At 42.2% G+C, this 19,747-nt stretch overlaps 1 protein-coding gene across 7 annotated transcripts in view; it reads left to right on the top strand.

Annotated features, from left to right (window-relative positions):
- Positions 1 to 19,747, top strand: part of NEK1 (NIMA related kinase 1) — a 94,126-nt gene that overhangs the window by 38,506 nt on the left and 35,873 nt on the right. For 4 of the 7 annotated variants that reach the window (XM_019521766.1, XM_019521761.1, XM_019521763.1 and 1 more), the window contains exons 12-18: positions 7,240 to 7,299; positions 7,523 to 7,582; positions 7,732 to 7,779; positions 7,905 to 7,979; positions 10,159 to 10,337; positions 10,419 to 10,550; positions 14,341 to 14,443. In XM_019521766.1, the coding sequence (XP_019377311.1) occupies positions 7,240 to 7,299; positions 7,523 to 7,582; positions 7,732 to 7,779; positions 7,905 to 7,979; positions 10,159 to 10,337; positions 10,419 to 10,550; positions 14,341 to 14,443 (657 nt within the window). The remainder of the gene's footprint in view (positions 1 to 7,239; positions 7,300 to 7,522; positions 7,583 to 7,731; positions 7,780 to 7,904; positions 7,980 to 10,158; positions 10,338 to 10,418; positions 10,551 to 14,340; positions 14,444 to 19,747) is intronic. The other 3 variants (XM_019521768.1, XM_019521767.1, XM_019521765.1) reach the window with 2 other exon arrangements.

The raw sequence follows: 19,747 nt of genomic DNA, 5'->3' as shown, positions 1-19,747 counted from the left end.
TCAGGGAGGGGTTGCAGGGAGCACAGCTGCAGATGGGACAAGGAGTAGAAAGCAGAGTAGGAGATCAGGCAGGAGAAGAGGATTAGAGTGACACGTAGGGGGTGTGGGACTTTGTGGCATGCTTGCCCAAAAGGTTGGCTTCCACTGGAATGCACAATTTACACTCCACAGCACAGTGTACTTTTCAGAGACCACATTTGTGCGAAGAGTCATACAGAAGTAGGGCTGGAAGGGACCTCCAGAGGTCATCTAGTCCAACCCCCTGCCCGAGGCAGGATCATTTCGATAAAAACCACAATCTAAACTCTGTATAAACTCACTGTCAGCCCTGCCACGGCACAGACCTAACACTCTAACCTGCCACAGCAGCCAGTGTCTTGCTTCTATGAAATATTATCAACGTAGGTTCAAGAGGTCCTTGGCAGAGAGCCACATCCCCTGATAGAGGAAGGCAAAAACCCCCACAGTCCATACCAATCTACCCATGGGGTAAAATTCCTTTCTGATACCAAATATGGTGATTGGCCTGACCCTGAGCGGAAGGGCAAGACTGTCTAGACAGGAACCTCTGGCTTTGCTTCCATCAGAAGCATTGGTAAATCCCAGTCAAAGTCCCCAACTTGACTATAGCCAACACCCAATACCTGTGAGGAAGGCTTAAACACTGACACACAGCAGAAAAGGTTTGAGGGGGAGGGAAAGGCAAGGGCAACCAGCAAAGCCCAGAAGCATGGGAAATGCCCATGGTAGAACATAGGCGTAGCAATGCCTAGATCATCCCCAACCAGTGGCTGTCCAATGAGAGACATAACAAAACTGTAGCATTAAACACTTATACAGCTGAAAGGTTATGAGTTAATTTTTCTTTATTTAAAAAAAAGTATGCATTTTTGAAAGGCATACCAGTGAATTATTGGTGAATTAAAATTTTATTGTGTGTCTGAATCACTAGTGGAATTTATCTTAGTAGCATACTGTGGAAAGCATAGAATATAAATGTGTAGTTAGAGAAGAGGACTGGCATGAAGATATGGCCTTCACTCTTTTAACTACACTGAGTCATTCAAGGCTGAGATCATATGTACAGTAAAAGCCCTGTTATCTGACTTTTTACTAACCGGCATTTCTATTAACTTGGAATTTCCAGTCGGCCGGACTGGTGGGGGGAAGGAGGGGAAGGAGTGGAAGCTTGCATACAGCAGCCACTGCCACCACCCTGCACTGTTGCTGCTCTGTGTGCGGCTGCCCTGCCCCCATTCTTTGTCCGGCCAGAAACCCCTGTGCCTCAGGTAACGAACATTTTTAGATTACTGGCCCCCCCCCCCCCCATTTCTCACTCATGCCAGAAAACAGGGGTTTTACTGTACCACAAGGATAGGTTAGTGCAACTCATCTGAATAAGTTAGCTGGTAGCACCCATTGAGCACAGTCCCCATCAGCACTGACTTTCAGGTCTTGGTGAATCTACTGAATGCGTTTCAATTTCTTCTTTGCTCCCACAGCAGAACTGTACTTCTTTCCCATTTCTAATGATTCCTGTTTCTTTGCCAGCCTTAAATTAGAAGTGCACTGATACATTGGTTGCATATTGGATCAGCACTGATAAAAGGAAAATTAACATGATCAGCAATCAGCATTTTTGACTGGTGTAGCTAATTAACTGATAAATGCTGCATGCATGCGCACAGCTGCTGCACACACCTGGCCAGGATTGCAGCCCTGCAGCTTGGAGAGCAGCCTCCTGCCAGTAAGTCGGGGGGGAATGTGGGGGCAGATCAAGGCGCACATGATGAGGGAGAGAGGGTGTGTGGGACGGGCAGGGGCAGACACTGTGCAATCAGGGCGGTAAATGCGATCCCAGGAGCGGCGGGGAGTGTAGGGGGTGGATGGGTGCGGCTCCCCACCACTGCATACACCCCTGGATTTGTGAGCAGGGCAAGGACTAGGGGTCAGGGGCTGCACCAGCCTCTCCCTGACTGGGCGGGGGCCTGGGTCAGGGCTGTGCTCAGGGCAGGCAGTAGCATTGGGAAGGGTGGCTGTGGCGAATTTTGGGGTAGCTGTTGCCCACCTCGTAGCTGCCCCTTCCAGTGCCACCACTACCTGCCCTCAGCCTAGGCCCCATTTCCCCTGCTGGGAAGAAGCAGGTGCAGCCCCTGGCCCTGAGCCTGCAGTGGGCAGCCTGCCCTCTCCCCATGCACAAATCCTGGGTCACACATGACCCTCATGCCTCCCTTGGGGCTGTGTGTAGTGGCAGGGATCTGCCTCCTGGACTAGCTGCCTGTGGCTCCGCCGTGCCCATGGGGTCACATTCACTGCCCTGGCTGGGTAGTGCCTGCCTCTGCCCCACTCCTTCCCTCACCATGGGGGCTTGTCCCTGCCCCATCCCCCTTCTCCACAGACTTACCAGCAGGGAGCTGCTCTCCAAACTGCTGAGCTGTGTCGGGGACGGGGCCCCAAGGTCATGGTGGGCCCGGGTACGGATCGGATCAGGCAGGATTAGCGGTGAGGAGTTAGAGCGGTTCAGGACACGTGCGGTTTCAAAACAAGGTGGTCTTTATTGCTTACTTACGCCCCAAGATGGTAAGGTGGCGTAGGCTGGTTCAATCTTAGGCTTGGTTACAATGGTTCGAGAAACAAGAATGCGAAATGATGAACGATGAAGAAACGTGGATGATGCCGGGTCGGTAATGGTGGCGAAGAAACATGAACTGGAACGTGGAGAACTGGTGCCGTAGTCAGTGCCAGAACAATGTTCAGCAACAGGTGATTGATACGAAGATGGGTGATAGTTAAGGCAGAAGTATGCTGCGAGTCCACAGTAGCGGGGAGACCAGCGGAGCTCTGAAGCGAACCAGGGCTCTAGGCCTAAGAGGCTCTCCTGAGAGGCAGTCTCTGCAGTAGCAGTCTCTACTCTCAGGTTGGGTCTGGTCTCCGCCGTGGGCGGAAACTTACAAGCCTTTTATATTAAACAGGTAGCCAATCAGGTAACCTTTTCTGTGGAAATTTCTAGTCAAATTATGTCATGCTTGAAGCAAGACTGGGCATGCGCATGGTAACAAGTCAGGTTACCTCATGGCAGAGCCATGATTGACAAGCCTGAGGTCGTACAGGGGGCACGTGCTTGTCAGCCCTCTGGGGATTTTCCATAGCTTGTCTGCGCATGTGAGTACTTTAACCCTGTGTTAACCAGCACTGTTATCAAATTTGGTTCTGACAAGCTGCATCTTGGCTATCAGATCAGCATTGGCCAATATGGCTGGTTAATAATCAGCCCTTGGTATCAGCCAGAAATTCTTTATTGGTGCACCCCTACCTTAAATATTTGGCAAACATCATGAAACAGGTCCTCAAACAGTTCACCCAGAATCTCTCTGTTGACCCCTCTCAGCCCGTTACCTATGATTAGTGTGGCCCTGCCCTCCATGAGGTGGAGCCAAACCAGGTTGCCCTATGACTTACCTTTATATAAATTTTTGGAGGATCCTAGGAGGCATGACAAGAACACCCAGTTAGCACGGGCATCCTTTTGCAGAAAGGGGGTGGGATGCATCAGGAGTACACGCACACAAACTAAGCAGTGCTGAGCTGTGGGGTAACCATGGTTTGAAATGCTATTGATTCTGCTGGGGTCCAGTCTAATGAACTATATCATAAATCACGAGCCTTGGGATTAATATCATGCACTGTTTGTACTATACATAAGTAACCAAAATGCTACTTAAAAGTGAGTTTATTTACCAGTGTTAAATCTTGCAGCAGTTTAAAAAAAGGTAAAATGCATCAATTCTGAATGAAGTAAGTCTGTAGATACTTGCAGCAGGTTCAGGTCCCAGAAACAGCCATGTTACCCCCTGATGGCCTGGCAATCCCTGCCCTTCAGTTTTTGGGCTTCACCCTTTTTCCTCACCTTCCTCACCCTTTTTTTTTGATGCTCTTTTGGTTTGAAAAGAGGTGGGAGGCTGCCCACAAGGATTGTGAGTCCCTGGCCCTGGTTCCAACTTTGTGTCACTGAGCCCCTGGCCTTGTCTCTGACCTTCTCGGCAGTAGCCTTCTCAATCTAGGCATTAGCTCCTTCACGTTTGCCACCTGTTAGTGCTGTAAGCCCAGCCCCTAGCAGAGCTCAAGAAATCACGTGCCCCTCAAGCACCCTGGGACCTCCAGCCTTCTTTGCTATTCCCAACCTGGTCCTCTAGTGTAAACTGCAAGCAAAAGTAAACCCCTAGGCTATATCTGAAATTCTAAGTACTGTAGCTGCATAACACAGCTGAGTTCTTTTGCAAACTTGCAGGCCTCATGGCGTGCAGATCCCAGTCATTTACTCAGCATAGTCCTCTCAGTACACAGTTCCTTCCCTGGCAGCCGGCAGAGCCAGACTACCCCCCGGCTCTGGCTCTGGCCCTGGGCATATATACTGCCTAAGCCTTGCCTCTCTTGGTCATGTGGTTTCCTAGCCTCCCACAGGTGTTCCTACTTTAGGCTGGATGTCCTCCAGACTGGCATACAGCTGCTAGGCTAGACGCTGTGGCTGTGCCCCAGCTATACAAGGCTGGCTCTGTCCCCTGGTTCTGTTGCATAGGTCCCAGCTCTGCAATAGGTGCTCTGCGTCTTGGACTAATAATCCATAGCCTGTTTTGTACGTTGTCCTTGGATTTTGTTTCTAAACGGATCTAGTTGGCTACTTCATTTTAAATGTTAATATTCAAATACCTAATACAACCAGCACAGAAATTTGTCAAATATTACAGGTTTCCCTTGGTCTTTTTTTTTGTGTGTGGCCTCTTTATATGCAAATTTGCTCTTATGCAATGAGCGTATTTAGACCCATAACTCATATGCGAGGTAAATTTACTATTATGTGATCGGCAGAGCCACCCTGCTCCCCCCCGCCCCAAACAAGTAAGTCTGTGTGGGGAGGGCAAAGGGCCATGGCCCCACTCTCACCAGCCCTGGCTGCAGCGGTGCCAGCCACTCCTGGGGCCAGCTGCCTGCAGCTGCTGGGCTGCACTGTGCCCCAAACCCCCCAGGGGCTCTTTCTGTCCCATGCACCCCAGCACCTGCTGCAGCTGCCCCGGGAGCGGCCACTGCCGGCTGTTTGCAGCCCTGGTGCAGGCAGCTGGTGTCGGCTGCTCCTGGGGCCGCTCCAGTATGGGCTTTATGCAAATTTGATTTATGCAGCATTCTTCAGGAACACATATACTGCATAAATTGAGGGAAACCTGTATTTCCACACATCTTAACGATAGTATAAAAGCTTGGCAGTAAGTGAAGAAAGTAATTTTAGCATAGGCATTTTATCGCCCTACACCAGTGGTGCTCTACCTTGTGACCCCCTGGGTTGGATGAGTGGTGCAGGGCTGATCTATGGACTGGATTCAGCATGGGCTTGGTGCATGAGCCTGGCCTTATGTGCTGGATCCGTATCTGGATTTGAGCAGTACTGGATCTGGGTCTTCAGGGTTCTCCAAGGATCTGGAAATTTGGCAGCTGGCAGCAGGGAGGCAGCCATTAATGTTTTCACTGCTCCCTCACAGGTCCCCAACCTTTTGGACCTGTGAGGAACTCCATGGGCCAGATGATGTGGCCTTACAGGCTGGAGGTTGAGCACCACTGCCCTGGAAAATTGTGAATGTGGTTTAATATTACAGAATTAAACATAGCTTGATATCTATGTTTAAATAATCAGAAGATAATGCTAATACTCCCATCCTTATATTTAAAAGGCAACTCGATATTGAGGTGAATGTGGCATTTCCTCTCTCCAACTTTTGAGATTTTTTTTTAAGCCTTTTTGGGAACACGGCATTCACTTGGCTTAAGTATTTTATCACCATAGCCACAACAACTAGAAACTTTTTTTTTTTTTAATGAAAGCAGAAATCCTGGAGTACAACTGTTCCACTCTAGCATTCTACAGTGCACAGCCACAGAATTTAAATAATTTCTTCCCCAGTTCTAATACTTAACTCAAAACATTCAGTGAAAGATGCTAAGGGAAGTGTCTGTTTTGTATTTCATCAGTTGTAACCTCCTTGGAAAAGAAAGTGTAATTCTATGCATCAACAAAGAGATTCTGAAAAACATTAACTTTGACCCAATATGCACAAGTCTAAAAATAACTAATACACTGGATATCCAAACATCTGGCAGCTGTACCTTTTGCAGGAAGATTCTTGGCATGTTGTGTGCCTCAGAATTTTTTTAATTAATTTTATTTGTGTTGCAGTTTTAGCTAGAGGCCAGTAAAATACCAATTTGTTCTGTTGTCCTTCTCTGCATATAGAAGATCTAGCTCTTGAAGAGAGAACTTACTAGTTTCAGTCTCGGAATGATGCATCTTACCTGATCTTCCTCTTAAATCTTTTGCCTTAACTGCATTATATTCAGAGGTGTTCAAAATTATACATTGTGGTTTAAATATGGACACTTTTCTTATTACTATGCCAATTAAGAAATTACTAACATTTCAAAACTTGTTTTTAATTTGCTGTTGTTTGAAAGCACTTGCAATATAAAGCTTGTAGGTAGGATTGCAGTGATTAACACAAACAGCTACCAGCTGTACAGTGTGTATATATGTAGAGTAGTGCTTTTTGGCACCAAGGGGTAACTTGAGATCCGTTCAAAGGTGCCACAGGGTGCTATGCAATATTAGCACTATGTGTAAACATGATTCACAAGATAAACTGAGAGATTTCAAATAAGAATCCATAGTATTAAAAGCTTTTTGACCTGGTGTGGCATTTGAGTTTGTTGCAACAGAAAAACTGCTCTGTTATTTTTCTGTAGTCAAAAAATGAGTGAAAACTTAGAGCTGGCATTTTTCCAGGGGTGCATCAAGTCTAAAAAGGTTGAAAGTCACTGGTGTAGAGCATCAGTGCTGTGATATTCCCAGAGAAAAGAAACTGACAGGAGAGAATAAAACATTGTGCTTTTAAAATTAATTTTCTTTTACTGAAGCTCATTCTTTAGAGCCAAATGAAGTAATACAAAAGGATGTATCCTGGCTCTGCTAGAATTTTATCATTTTAAATTATATTCTTGGAAAATGTATGAAGCAGGGTTGTTAACAAATCTGTTAATCTGTTTAAACTGTTTGTAACAGTTTAAATTAATTTAAATTATTTTATTATTATAACAGTTTAAATTATTTTTCTGTCATGTCCTCGTGTGCTTTCCTTTTTTGGGATCTAGAAAGTACTATGTCCTGTCCTGTCTAATTTATAGTTTCACTTTATCTAGGCCTATCCAACTCCAATGAAGAAAATGCTTCCTGGAGAAGAGAGGAGGAAAATGTTTGAGGTATAAAGAAGCACATCTGCTTATTTTCAATCTCCATGAAAACCAAAACAAGAATGGAGAATTGTTTTTATATCCAAAATAAAACCTTCAAACCTTTCCTCCTTATTTCTTTTCTCCGAACACTCTCTAATTTTAATGCCTGTGCCACTGGAGTACTAACTTTCTTGGAAGAAGTTTGAAAGTAACATGCACTAATAAATTCTAATTATGTTCTATTTTTCAGGAAGCTGCAAAGAAGAAAAGATTAGACTTACTAGAGAAGGAAAAACGACAGAGAGACCAGGTAGACAAGAATACCTTTAGCTTTTTTTGTGTTTATAGTGATACCTTTATTAAATGTTACTTTGTGCAGTACCTCATTTAATTACCTCAGAATATAAAGCAGTCTGATTATACCAGCTGTTCAAAATGTTTCATTCTTAAAATTTACAGATCAGTTTGCTGAAGGCTGAGCAGATGAGAAGACTAGAGAAGGAAAGGGTAAAATGTACCTTAATGTTTCTTTTCAACAATCAAGTTTTAAAAAAAATAAATAAGAAAAATAAACTAGTGGATCCTTGAACATGTGTTTTTCCTTTTCTTTTCTTGTCTTCCCCTTTCTCCAGATGGAACGAATAAACAGAGCCAGGGAACAAGGATGGAGAAATGTGCTCACTTCAGGTGGAAGTGGTGAAGTTAAGGTTGGTAGCTGAATCAGAAATGTAGCACAATCTGTTCTCTCCCTTTTGGTCATCTTCCTTGGCACATTCTTTTTCTGGAAAAGACAGATGCCAGTTTACTTGTGGAACTGTCCCAGTAAAATCTACTGCCAGACTGTATAACAGATTTCTTTTGTATCCTCTGCCTTTTGACAATTTGAGTGTACACTGTCCTGTATTTATCAGATTTCTGCATATTCCCTTTCTCTGGCAATAATGTCATCCTTCCTGCTTCTTATTTTTCTTTTCCTACTTGTACCTCAATCCCTTTTCCTGTGCTTAACTTATACATTTAACAACCTCTTTATTCAAATCCCCTCCTTAACTTTTTGTTATGATATTATCACCACAAGTGAAAGTACTCCATTATTATATTTAAAATATTAAGATTGATATAATTTCTTTCTTCTGTTCAAGTCTCTGCGAGAGGTAGCTTGACTAATTTATTGTTAGCAAATATTTGTGTGAAGATATTTCATAGGAAAGTTTTTAAGTTGAAGATAAAGGTTTGCGTTTGTATCTATTTCTGAAAATGGTAAGGTCCAAAGTTTTTTTTTATCTTCCAGGAGTGAATTTACAACTCTGTCTAACCCCTGTGCAGTGATATTTTTGTACATTTGTGGACCTTAACTCCCTCCATGGGAACACAACTGTTGTAGGAATTCATAGTCACAGAGGGGGAGTCTATCTCTAGATAGCTAATCTCATAAAGATGGTTCAGTATTAGCAGAAAAATGTTGAATTGGACTTCAGTCAATGAGAAGCCAATTAAAAAATCAAAATACTGGTTTGGTGTTCATAACAACTTAATCAAGTGGATGGTGGTGTTTTCTACTAGTTTGAGGTCTTTCATGCCATAGGGTTTCACTGATAGGTATAGTGAGTTGTATTGATAAAGTTTCTGGAGGAAGAGAGGATGCTGTAAATGGTATCTAGGTTTTGTATTCCTGTCCTTCAACAAGAACATGAAGAAACCACATGGGCTTGGCTGCATCCCAAATAATAGTTAAGACAATGCTTGTAAGAAATTGCCATATTAATGCTGCTACTCTAGATTTCTGCTGTCTTCCAAGAAGCCTGAGCCCCACTAGAGAACTTACAAACTACTTTGAGATGCTTCTCTCATCCTAGCTGTTACTCATTCCAACTTTTTCAAATGTAAATGAGTATAAGGTTACAAGTGTCTTGGTGTCAAAATTACTAGTATTAAATATATAACATGCTTCATATAACGTCTGAGAAATTATTTTACAACTTCTCTTAAGAGAATATCTCAGGCATAATACTATTTCTGCTTCGTTAAATGCATATCCTCTTCCTACTATGTACCCTTATAATAATTTATATTAGACACCACATGGGACTCATTGGTACCATCACAATTTGTTGTCTATATTGTATTTTGCAAAAGGGTCATTGACCCAAATCATCCTGGAAAACTTTGTACTCACAAATTCATGGTTTCATAGTTGGTAGGGTCGGAATGGACCTGAGCAGATCATCAAATCTGACCCACTGCCATGGCAGGAAAAAGTACTGGGGTCAAATGACCCCAGCAAGGTGTTCATCTAGCCTCCTCTTAAAGACCCCCAGGGTGGGAGCCAGCACCACTTCACTTGGAAGTCGGTTTCAGATCCTAGCCGCCCTGACAGTGAAGTAGCGCTTCCTGATGTCTAGTCTGAATCTACCCTCTGCCAGCTTGTGACCGTTATTCCTGGTCACTCCTGGTAGTGATTGGGGGAACAGGGACTCCCCCAATGCCTGCTGGTCCCCCCTAACTAGTTTGTAACAGGCCACTAGATCCCCCCTCAGCCTTCTCTTGTGGAGGCTGAACAGGTTCAGGTCCCATAGCCTCTCCTCGTAGGGCCTGCCCTGCTGCCCCTGATCATCCGAGTTGCCCTCCTCTGGACCCTCTCCAAGTTGTCCACATCCCTCCTGAAGTAAACTAATGTGAGAGACTAATAAATAAAATGCTAGTTTTCCACAAAAATAAAATTTTTAAATTCTTAATACAGTGCTTTTAAGAAAAAGGCATTTTGAGTGTAAGTATAAGAACAAATTGGGAGTTCTGAAGTAAATTTAAGTTTTAATCTACTAAGGGTAATAGCACTACCAGGGCTTGTGATGACCAGGACTTCAGAGTTCTTTCTCTAATTCCCAGGCCCCTTTTTTTGGTGGTGGAGGGGGTGTTGGTCCTACACCAGTGCCTACTCGAGGACCGTATGAACACTACCATGCTGTATTTGACCAGATGCAACAACAAAAAGAAAACCTTAAAATTGCTGAGGAGAGAGATACCAGATGGAGAGCAGAAATACAAAGTCAAGAACCTGTTGAAAGGTATGAGTGCCTTCCATTAGAATTGCATATGCTTTGTTTTAGATGAAAGTAATGAAAGTTACTGTACACATTTATCTGCAGAGAAGTTCCACCTGGAATACATCCAGGAGTTCCTAAGGGGCCTGCAGGTCATCACCATTTACCTGATACTGATGCAGTTAGAAAAAAAATGAAAAGATTGAAGGAGGTGTCTAAACAAGCCAACGCAAACAGGTTGGAGTGTGATAATCCATAAATCTGTCCCTTCGTGTTAGATCTTTGTCCCGTGTCTTTAGTTTTAATACCTATTGACACTTTTCAAGACCATTTTTTATCCGTTGAGACTGTTCTGTGTGTACATGTGTGGGGCCCTTGCATAATCCTTTTGGAACCAGTTGGTGTCTTAGTTCCCACTAACGGTGGAAAACATGGTTTTGCATTTTGTCATCTCTGAGGAGAGCGTACCATTGCTATTAGTGTTACATGGATAAAGTCAGTATCAAATCTGCCTACTTAAAAGGTTATGTGGTTTTGTGGACTCGGTTTAATGTTTGTAAGCAATTACTAGTAACTGAATTTCAGACAGAATTTTAAAGATCCTAAATGTAACCTACTGATTCAGTGACAGCCTGGATTAAGTCACAAACCTCTTCTTTTTCATAGTTCAGTTTTCTGAACCAGTTGCCCAGATCCATCCTTCTTCCTTCTTTTCACTGTTTGCCTTACTCTAATTGCTTCCTTGATTCACTACTGTTGAAGTATAACTATAAAACACACTATTACCCTAATTCTGTAATGGTTTCTTGAGTTGTTCTGACTAAGGTTTGTTGCTCAGGAGATGGCTTTTTGGGTTCAATCTGAGATTGAAAGTATAGTTCTAATATTAGTGACCAGAGATGGGAAAACCCAGGTAATACTGCAAAAATGGGTTTGTCAAAAGTGGTTGGTGTTTTTTGTGTCCATCACAGGCATTTTAAAAGCAAATTCTTAACTTCAAGCTGAGTAGGAGATTGCAACAATGTTTTTCTCAGAAATGCTGGTACTACCTCAGGTTATATCTAAACCAGCAAATGGTAACTTACTTGTTAAGGAAAAAGTACGTGAACATAACTAACTAACCTAACTTTCTTTGTCAGTGTAAACAGGATTATATGCTTCTTTTAGTTAAATTAGGGAAGAACCATCCAGAATTGTTTTCCTACCTGCTGACCCCTCCCAAAGCCCTGTGGAAGTAGGAGGAGGAGGAAGAAAGCCCTCTGGACTTCCTTTATTGTGTTGGGGAAAAAATGGCATGTGATCAAATAATTCAAACTGTCATAACGTGCTTTCTGGCTCCTTGGTTCTAAAATTTACACCAGTATAATATTTTATTGGAATCGGCTTGCGTTACACTTTATATTGTTTGTGCTAGAACACGTGGTTTGCTGCATAGTAACCTGGGCCATTTTAGCATAGTTTTAAAAACTTCCTTCTGTACCCAATAAATGGGAGGCTAGGTAGTCGCATTGTGTGTCTTACCAGATTTGGTAGATTTAGTTTTCCAGCCTACTCTCATTCTGCTCCTAGTCCTGTCTATATTTTTAAACACAACAAATACATATATAACATATTTTAATTATAGTTTTTAAATAGCTGGGCAGGGTTATATTACTATTAAGTTTTTAAAAGGAATTAAGCCCTGTAGTGTTTAAAAACTGTCACTTAAAAATGTTTGATATGATTTTAAAATCAAGCTTATTTTTCTAGTTTAGAGACTAGAAAACCTAAATACTAACATTGCTTATGATCCATTTTAGTTGATTGTGATCTACAGATCTTGATTTATTGGCATGTGTATGTTTATAAATTGGATCATCTTTGGACTTAAACCCTAATATCTTCCCTTAATACAAAAGAATGCGTGAAGTGTTCAGGAGTTTTCTAGAAACAAAAGAGCTTTTTCCTGTAGTGGTATTTGCCTTCAAGATGAACAGTACATTTGGAGAGGGAATGTTCTGGTTTTAATAAGAAACCTGGTTGTAACTTTGGACCTTTTTTGTATTAACTTAAAATAACTATAAGAAGTTCAGAAATCAGTTGTAAACTTTCTTGTTGTACTGCTACATTTAGTGATACAAATACTAAAAATAGTATTTTTCAACATTCTTTAAAAATAACTCTTGGACCAGAATATTTCAGGCCCAAAGTAAATTTGTTTGGAAAGTTTTAATGAAACTTGATCAAGCATGTGCGTGTGCTTGCACACACTCTCTCTTGTGGTATTTACTACTTGAAAAGTGGGCAAAATCTTTGGGACGCTGACAGATGCATTTTGCTCTCTAACTCTTTCCTTTCTTTACCCTTTGACCACTTGAACTGTTTGTCTGACAGAAGCCTACATTTTAAACACAGTTATAGCTCTCTGTAGGATCCACTAAAGCCTGGTGTTTACTCTCAACTCCCCTTTCCTGTCCCTTTTCACAGACCCTTCTCAATATGTTCCTATGATAGGAAGCCATCTCTCCTACTGTTAAGGGCTATAAAATAAGTTCTTTTGCAATATAGGTGAAGAGCTTTTTACAGCAGTCTTTTTCTTTTTAGAACCAGAAAATGAAGGTGACACCTCAAATTGAACTTTAACTCTTTCGTTTGTTAGTTCAAGTTTATCATGGTAGTATAGCTGACAAAATTCTCTGGCTAGTAATAGGGGATTATGTTCATATTTCTCTATCTAGTGGACCTGTATTTTCACACTATTTTGCCTTACTACAGAATATACTCTACTTTCACTTTGTGGTAGGCCGGGAACGTTACCAATATAGGATTCTATTTCTTGGCCTCCTGATGGACCCATGAGCCAAGGCCCTTGCAGTAGTGAAGGAACATAATCCCAAAGAACTGGCTGCTAAAGGTTGATTCCTTTAAACATTGGACAAAACCTCCATGCCATCCTATGTGCATTTTGTGTCTTGCATCTAAAGGTGAAACCCCAGAAAATGAACTGGTTCAGAGTTTAGAGGCTGGAAGATATAGAGGCCACTCTGGATTCTATTGCACAGAGCTTACTTTCTTCAAGATCAGTTCCATTCCCTCTTGGAACCCATGTAGGTGGAGGCCAGCCTGACTTCACCTAGCTATCTTGGGTCACATGGCCTATGCACTACCCCTACTAACAAGGAGGCACAAATTCTCTCCAGTGTTGGAAAGTGGTCAGTCTATAAGCCTGGTGTGTTTGTTTCCAGAGCAGCTGCTGTTTCTGCACATCTTTCAAGTATTAAAATATCACAGTAAACAGCCTTAATAGATGCATCTCCATGTACTATAATACAGAGGTCGTTTTTTTTTAACTAGCATTCAGAGATTAAACTTTTATTATTCAGGCATGAACAGGAAGTGCTGGCTCTCTTGCTTCAGCATAGAGCTCAACTTAAGGTCATTGTGTGATGCCTGCCTCATCCCATGGTTGGGAGAAACTCTTATGACTTCTCATCTGTGGTCCTAATTCCATAAGTGGCGATGCAATGGATCATACTAGCCTCATACTGTCCAAGCCCCTTCTGGTCCCTCCAGTAGAAATCAAAATGACCATATATGAAGGGAAAATATTAAACGTTTTAATTGTCCTTGATTGAAAAGGATAGTTGTTCAAGTAATTAGTTTAATTGCAAAACCAGTATTAGCTGACTTTTTTGCAGATTGCCAGGGTAGATGACTATACCACCTCTGGGGGAAGTTTGTTCCAAACCATCGGACTTGACTTATAAAGAAGTTTTTCCTTATGTCTAGCCTGCAGCGATCTTCAGTTAGTTTATGCCCATGATTTCTTGTCTTTTCCTGTCTTTTCCTTGGTGAATAGATGCTCCCCCAAGCCCTGATGTATGCCCCGATATACTTATAGGCTGCCACCAAATCCCCTCTGAGTCTTCTCCAGGCTGAACGGTCCTATGTGTTGCCTTTCTTTGTGTGCTAGTTCCTTGTGTCAGTACACTTATTTTGAATGTCTCATTTTGAAACTTTCAACTTGCTATATGTTGCAATTACTCAGGCAAAAAGGATGGGTAGCTGCAGAAAGAGCAAAACAAGTTGAGGAATTCTGGCAACGAAAGAGGGAAGCTATGCAAAACAAAGCTCGTGCTGAAGGACACATGGTATGGAAATTGTCTTCGTATTTCTTTTACAATTGTAAACTTTTTTTTTAGCATACACTAGCTATACTTATTTTAATATTAATAGACTATGACAGTGAGAAAAATGTATTTTTTATTTTTAACCTCCTTTGATTCAGTTGTATTGGTAGCATGAAAATTTTACAAAGGTATTTTATTTTTATGATAATCTAATAAAACGACTGCATGTTAATAGATGCTGAAGTTATAAATTTTAGAACCAAATTGAAAAGTATGTCCATCGATCCATACCTATTTAATCATAAGAGCTCCCTATGCACTGCTTACTAGCTTGCAGTTGTGATGTTTGTCAAACTACTGTACCTCATCCTACACTTCCATGCTTTACAAAATACTGATAAACTGTACTGGCTATGCTCTAAACATATGTTTTAACTCTCATTGTCAAAGTTTTTGGGTTTTTTTTCCAGTTTTGCATTTTGTTTTGGTTTTTAAATCTTCTTTGAAAGTTGAAAGTATACACCTTTTTTCCCGTCCAGCTATCCTATTAATTATACGTTTAATATTCTTAGGAAGCCCTTTCACCATAGTACATTTTAATGAAATAATTTTTATACTAGTCAATTGCTTGTTGGGAATGATGGGGCGGGGGTGTGCAGACAGAGTGCCATCACCCACCACCCTGTGCCGACACCACTTCCGAGAAGTGGGGCGGGGGGAGGAGGAGCTTGCCCTCCTGTCCCCCTTGGCCAGTACCCCATGCTGCCTCCAGAGAGCAGGGCTGCAGGTGGGGAGGGCACGCCAGCAGCGCTGTCCTCATTCTCCACCCTGCTCCATCCCTGCTGCTGCAACTGCTTCCTGCCTGAAACACTCTTGGAGCACTCATTTCTGTCAGCATTGTGATTGGTTGTCTTGGCAGCCAATCAGAGTGGGAATAAAATGTTACAGATAGACTTAGGCTTTTATTACATTAGAATACATAGGATTTTAATTGTTCAGTTGAACTGCTTTCTTGTTTTCTTTAAGATTCATCCATACCACAAAAACACCCTTAACCAGGTGATCCAGTTACAACAATATACAGTACATGGTACAACAATACACATATAATTTCACAGTAGATTGGGTAGCAAATTGGCTCAAGGGTCACACTCGGTGGTAGTGGATAAGTCGGTGTCAACCTGGAAAGATGTGGGCAGTAGAGTCCCTCAGGACTCAGTTCTGGGGCTGGTGCTGTTCAACATCTTCATCAGTGATCTAGATAAAGGGGTGGGAAGTGCCCTGTCCAAATTCACGGATGACACAAAATTATGGGGTACAGCTAACACTCTGGAGAGGAGGAACTAGATCCAGGCTGACCTAGACAGGCTGGGGAAGTGGGCAGAGAGCAACAGGATGCAGTTCAATAAGGACAAGTGCAAGGTGCTGCATCTAGGGAGGAAGAACTGCCATCATACCTACGGGTGGGGGGGGGGCGACCTTCTCAGCTCCACTGAGGCAGAAAAAGATCTTGGAGTTGCTGTTGACTCCAGGATGAACGTGAGTCGCCAATGTGATGAATTAGTTGGCAGAGCCAATCGCACCTTGTTGTGTATCTGTAGGTGCTTCATAAACAGGTCCAGGGAAGTGATTCTCCCTCTCTCTGCGGCACAGATCAGACCACAGCTGGAGTACTGTGTCCAGTTCTGGACACTGCAGTTCAAGCAGGATGCGAACAACCTGGAGAGGGTTCAAAGAAGAGCCACTTGCCTGATGTGTAGGGCCTTCCCTTCAGGCCTCTAAATGGGGGCGGGCAATTGTTTCAGGCGGAGGGCCTCTTACTGAGGTTTGGCAAGCCATCGAGGGCTGCATGACAGGGAGCCAGGGGCAGATAAATATTAATTCTCTAAACCTTTAGGGCCCCGAGGGCTGGATAGAATGGCCTGGCGGGCTGCATCCGGCCCACGGGCTGCATTTTGTCCACCCCCACCCTACAGGGAAAGGCTAAGGGACCTTAACCTCTTCAGCTTCTCCAAGAGAAGGCTGAGAGGGGACTGTACAAATTCATAAGGGGAGAGCAACATGAAATAGGTTACAATCTGTTCACCAGGGCACCCCCTGGAATGACAAGGAACAATGGCCACCTGGCTGGGATCACATGACCCCAGGGTTGGTGTTGCCTTGCCTGCCGGGGCAGCAGGTCGGACTAGATGGCCCACTGAGGTCCCTTCTGACTCTAGGAATCTATGAATAATGTTGACTTTTGGGCATGCTGGAATTGGTTATAGCTGTCAGGTTGACAAGAGTATTGAAACTGGGTCCTATTACTTAGGTGTATGTACGTATAGAGCACTGTGGAGCGACCACCTTCTTCTGTAGGGCTAATTTCATTTCCAGTAATCATATGTGAAAAATCTGCACCCCCACATTCAAGCATCTAAGAATCCTGACAGGCTTTATTCAGTGCATATATCTTAAAATGTAAGTTGTCACCTTTCAAACAAAATCTCTTGAAATAGGAGATTGCTTTGCTAACATGCATGCTTTCATTTAGTGGAAAGTTTATCTCCATTTCATTCATGGTTAAGTTGTTGCTTACCTTGGGATAAGAGTGAATAGACTAAAGTTATAATGGAGCACCTGATTCATACTCCTAAATGGCAAGTCATCTCCTTATCCCCAACATATTATAGTGTTGTAACCATTTATGTGTATAACTCCCTAAATCTGCTAGAGCCTGTATCTAACACCTTTTAGACCCAGAAAGGGCAAAATACAGCCCACAGGCCAGATCCTGTCCACCAAGGTATTTTGTCTGGCCTACAGCAGGTCCCTTGGCCCTACCCAACCCAGTTGTATCAGGCAGCCTGGGTGGTACCACTGCCCCGGACTCTGTTTCCTGGCAGCCCTAGTGGTGGCTAACTTTCCAGCTGCTGTTCCTGGCCCTGCTGCAGATTGTGGCTCTGCCCCGGGCCCTATCCCCATACTGTTACCACCCTGCAATCCCAATCCCAGCTCTGGTCCTGCCTGCCCTTCCCACTTCCAGATGCAGCTCCCCACTCAGCCACAGCCCCATTCCAGCTGCCTAGCCTCATGTGGGGGCCACTTAGGGAGGGCTTTTTTTGGGGGGCGGGGGTGGGAAGGGGGCTGAAGACCTGGCCTGTGACAGCTCACTTAAACTTCTTAAGTGGCCTTCTGGCCAAAATAGTTGCCCACTCAGATTTTAGACCCAATCCCTACAGTCAAATATTACCCAGAGAAAATTGCATTGCAAGTTGACATATATGGGAATTCAAAATGGTTGAGCCTCTGCAGCTTAGACCTCTAACTTTCTGTCCGTAGGTACCTAACTCAGTTAGAGTGTGGAGTTCTCTTTGGCACTTACGGCTGGACCTTACAGATTTACAAGTTGACTACTTACCTTGAAGTAATAGATCTGGGTTATTTAGCTCAACTAGTGAAGACTTATGCATGAGGTAGATTAACAGTGTAAAAGTGATTTAAATTAGAAAGTAGGAAACCTTGATTTCAGTCATCAATTTTTAATCTTGTTTTTTGCTACTTTTTTTTCTCTCTCTCTCTCTCAGAGGAGAATTATGATTTGACAGTAACCATTAAGACTGATAAATCAGCCCTTACATTTAAATTTGATTTCTTTTCTTGTGATCCAGGGCATACATCATATTCATGCACACTTGTCAAACAGTTTCATGCTCTATACATGTAACTGGATTCTTAGTTTTTACATGTATTTTATTAGAAAAATAATAGTTCATCTGTTTTTCACCAATTATTTGTGCCAAAGTTCATTTTGCATATAAATCAATATTTAATTAATGCACAAAAGCAGTATTCAAAATGAATAAATAAATAAAACTACCTTAAAATGTGCCACGTAGATAAAAATACTTCTAAACTTTTTTATCACTTAAAGCTGATTTATTAAACAAATGAAATATTATCTATTATGAGGAAATTAGAACTAGTTGTTCCTGGCTACCAGATCCTTCATGATTTTTGAACTAGTAAATTGCAACTTTTTTACATCTAGATTTGTTCATAGATTAGGGGAAGGTAGCATTCTTTCTTAATTTTTTTTCAGTTTTCAACTGGATTGGACCCACAGACTAGCGCCCTGGATCCTGGGTCTAGCACATCATTGAGTGGGTGCCCTGTGCAGCACAGTCTTGCTCTGGCCACTCCAGGGCCATGTCACATGTAGCAGCCACTCTGTCTCTCCAGGACGTGAGCTGGAGGAGGTGCTGTACGTGGTGAGCAGAGGCCATCCAGTGCACCCCACATACTGCCTGTGGGTCAACTCCAAGACCCACAGGCAGCACCAGGTGCTAAGTGCTAATGTTCCACTAGCCAAATATGGCCCACGGGCTATATCTTTGACATCCTTGAAATAAAGGAAGTATTCTCTGCCCTTGCAGAAGAGGCTGCTTTTGTCAAAAGCTGCTTTTAACTCTTCAGCAAGTTGTTGTTCCTTACTCAGTTCTACTAGTTCTGTGATTTGACCTTTTTAATTTCAGCAAAAATACACTGTTAAGTATTAATTTTTATTTAAAATACTTGTGTGCAATAAGTGTAGGCCTTAATGCACATTATTCACTGTCTTAATTTACATTCTTTCTTTAAAAGTGTCACATTTAAACCATATTTTATTTAAACTAAAAAGTTTCTTTTAACTGAATTTTCTATTTACTCATCTTAATCTTCTAGATTCAGAGGGGCCATGTTTGATTCCTTTTACTAATGTCCCACTCCAGACCATTTCTTTACAGATGCTTCCATTTTATTTTAAATTTTTGTTTAGAGAAATGGAACACTGTACAATAAATTGTCTGCCCTTTCCAATAAGAATTATAATATTCATTTTGAAGTTGTAGAAATCAAAGTAGCTTTGACAAACATTAGCTTTTAATAGTGTGTATGTTTTGGTAGAGGGAGAATGAGGTTGAGTCTTAATATTTTTATAAACTTTCATGATTTTAATTGGTGGGGTTTTTATAATTTAAATTCAACTGTTCTTAAACACCTTCTCTCAACTTGTCCAACTTTGGCACTGTCTGAATAAAGTATTACTCTGCTGGGTCTTGATCTGTTGAAGATCCATTAATTTAACTTATAAACAAGATCGTTAAGTTCTCCAAACTTGAAGCTGAAGTGGTATGTTCATTGGAGATATGTCTGTGCCAGCCAGGCCATTTAACTATAATATTGGTCACATTTACTCTTCAAAACATCTGGCTCCCTTTTACACAATTTTGACTCCTTTCTAATTTAAAGTATCACAATGTATTTGATTTAGCCTTTGTTAATTCTAGTAGAATCAGTGTAAAA

Source organism: Gavialis gangeticus, unplaced genomic scaffold (assembly GCF_001723915.1).
Source record: "Gavialis gangeticus isolate Ggan-Ray unplaced genomic scaffold, GavGan_comp1, whole genome shotgun sequence".
Lineage (NCBI taxonomy): Eukaryota > Metazoa > Chordata > Crocodylia > Gavialidae > Gavialis > Gavialis gangeticus.
This window is presented reverse-complemented; position numbering and strand designations above follow the sequence as displayed.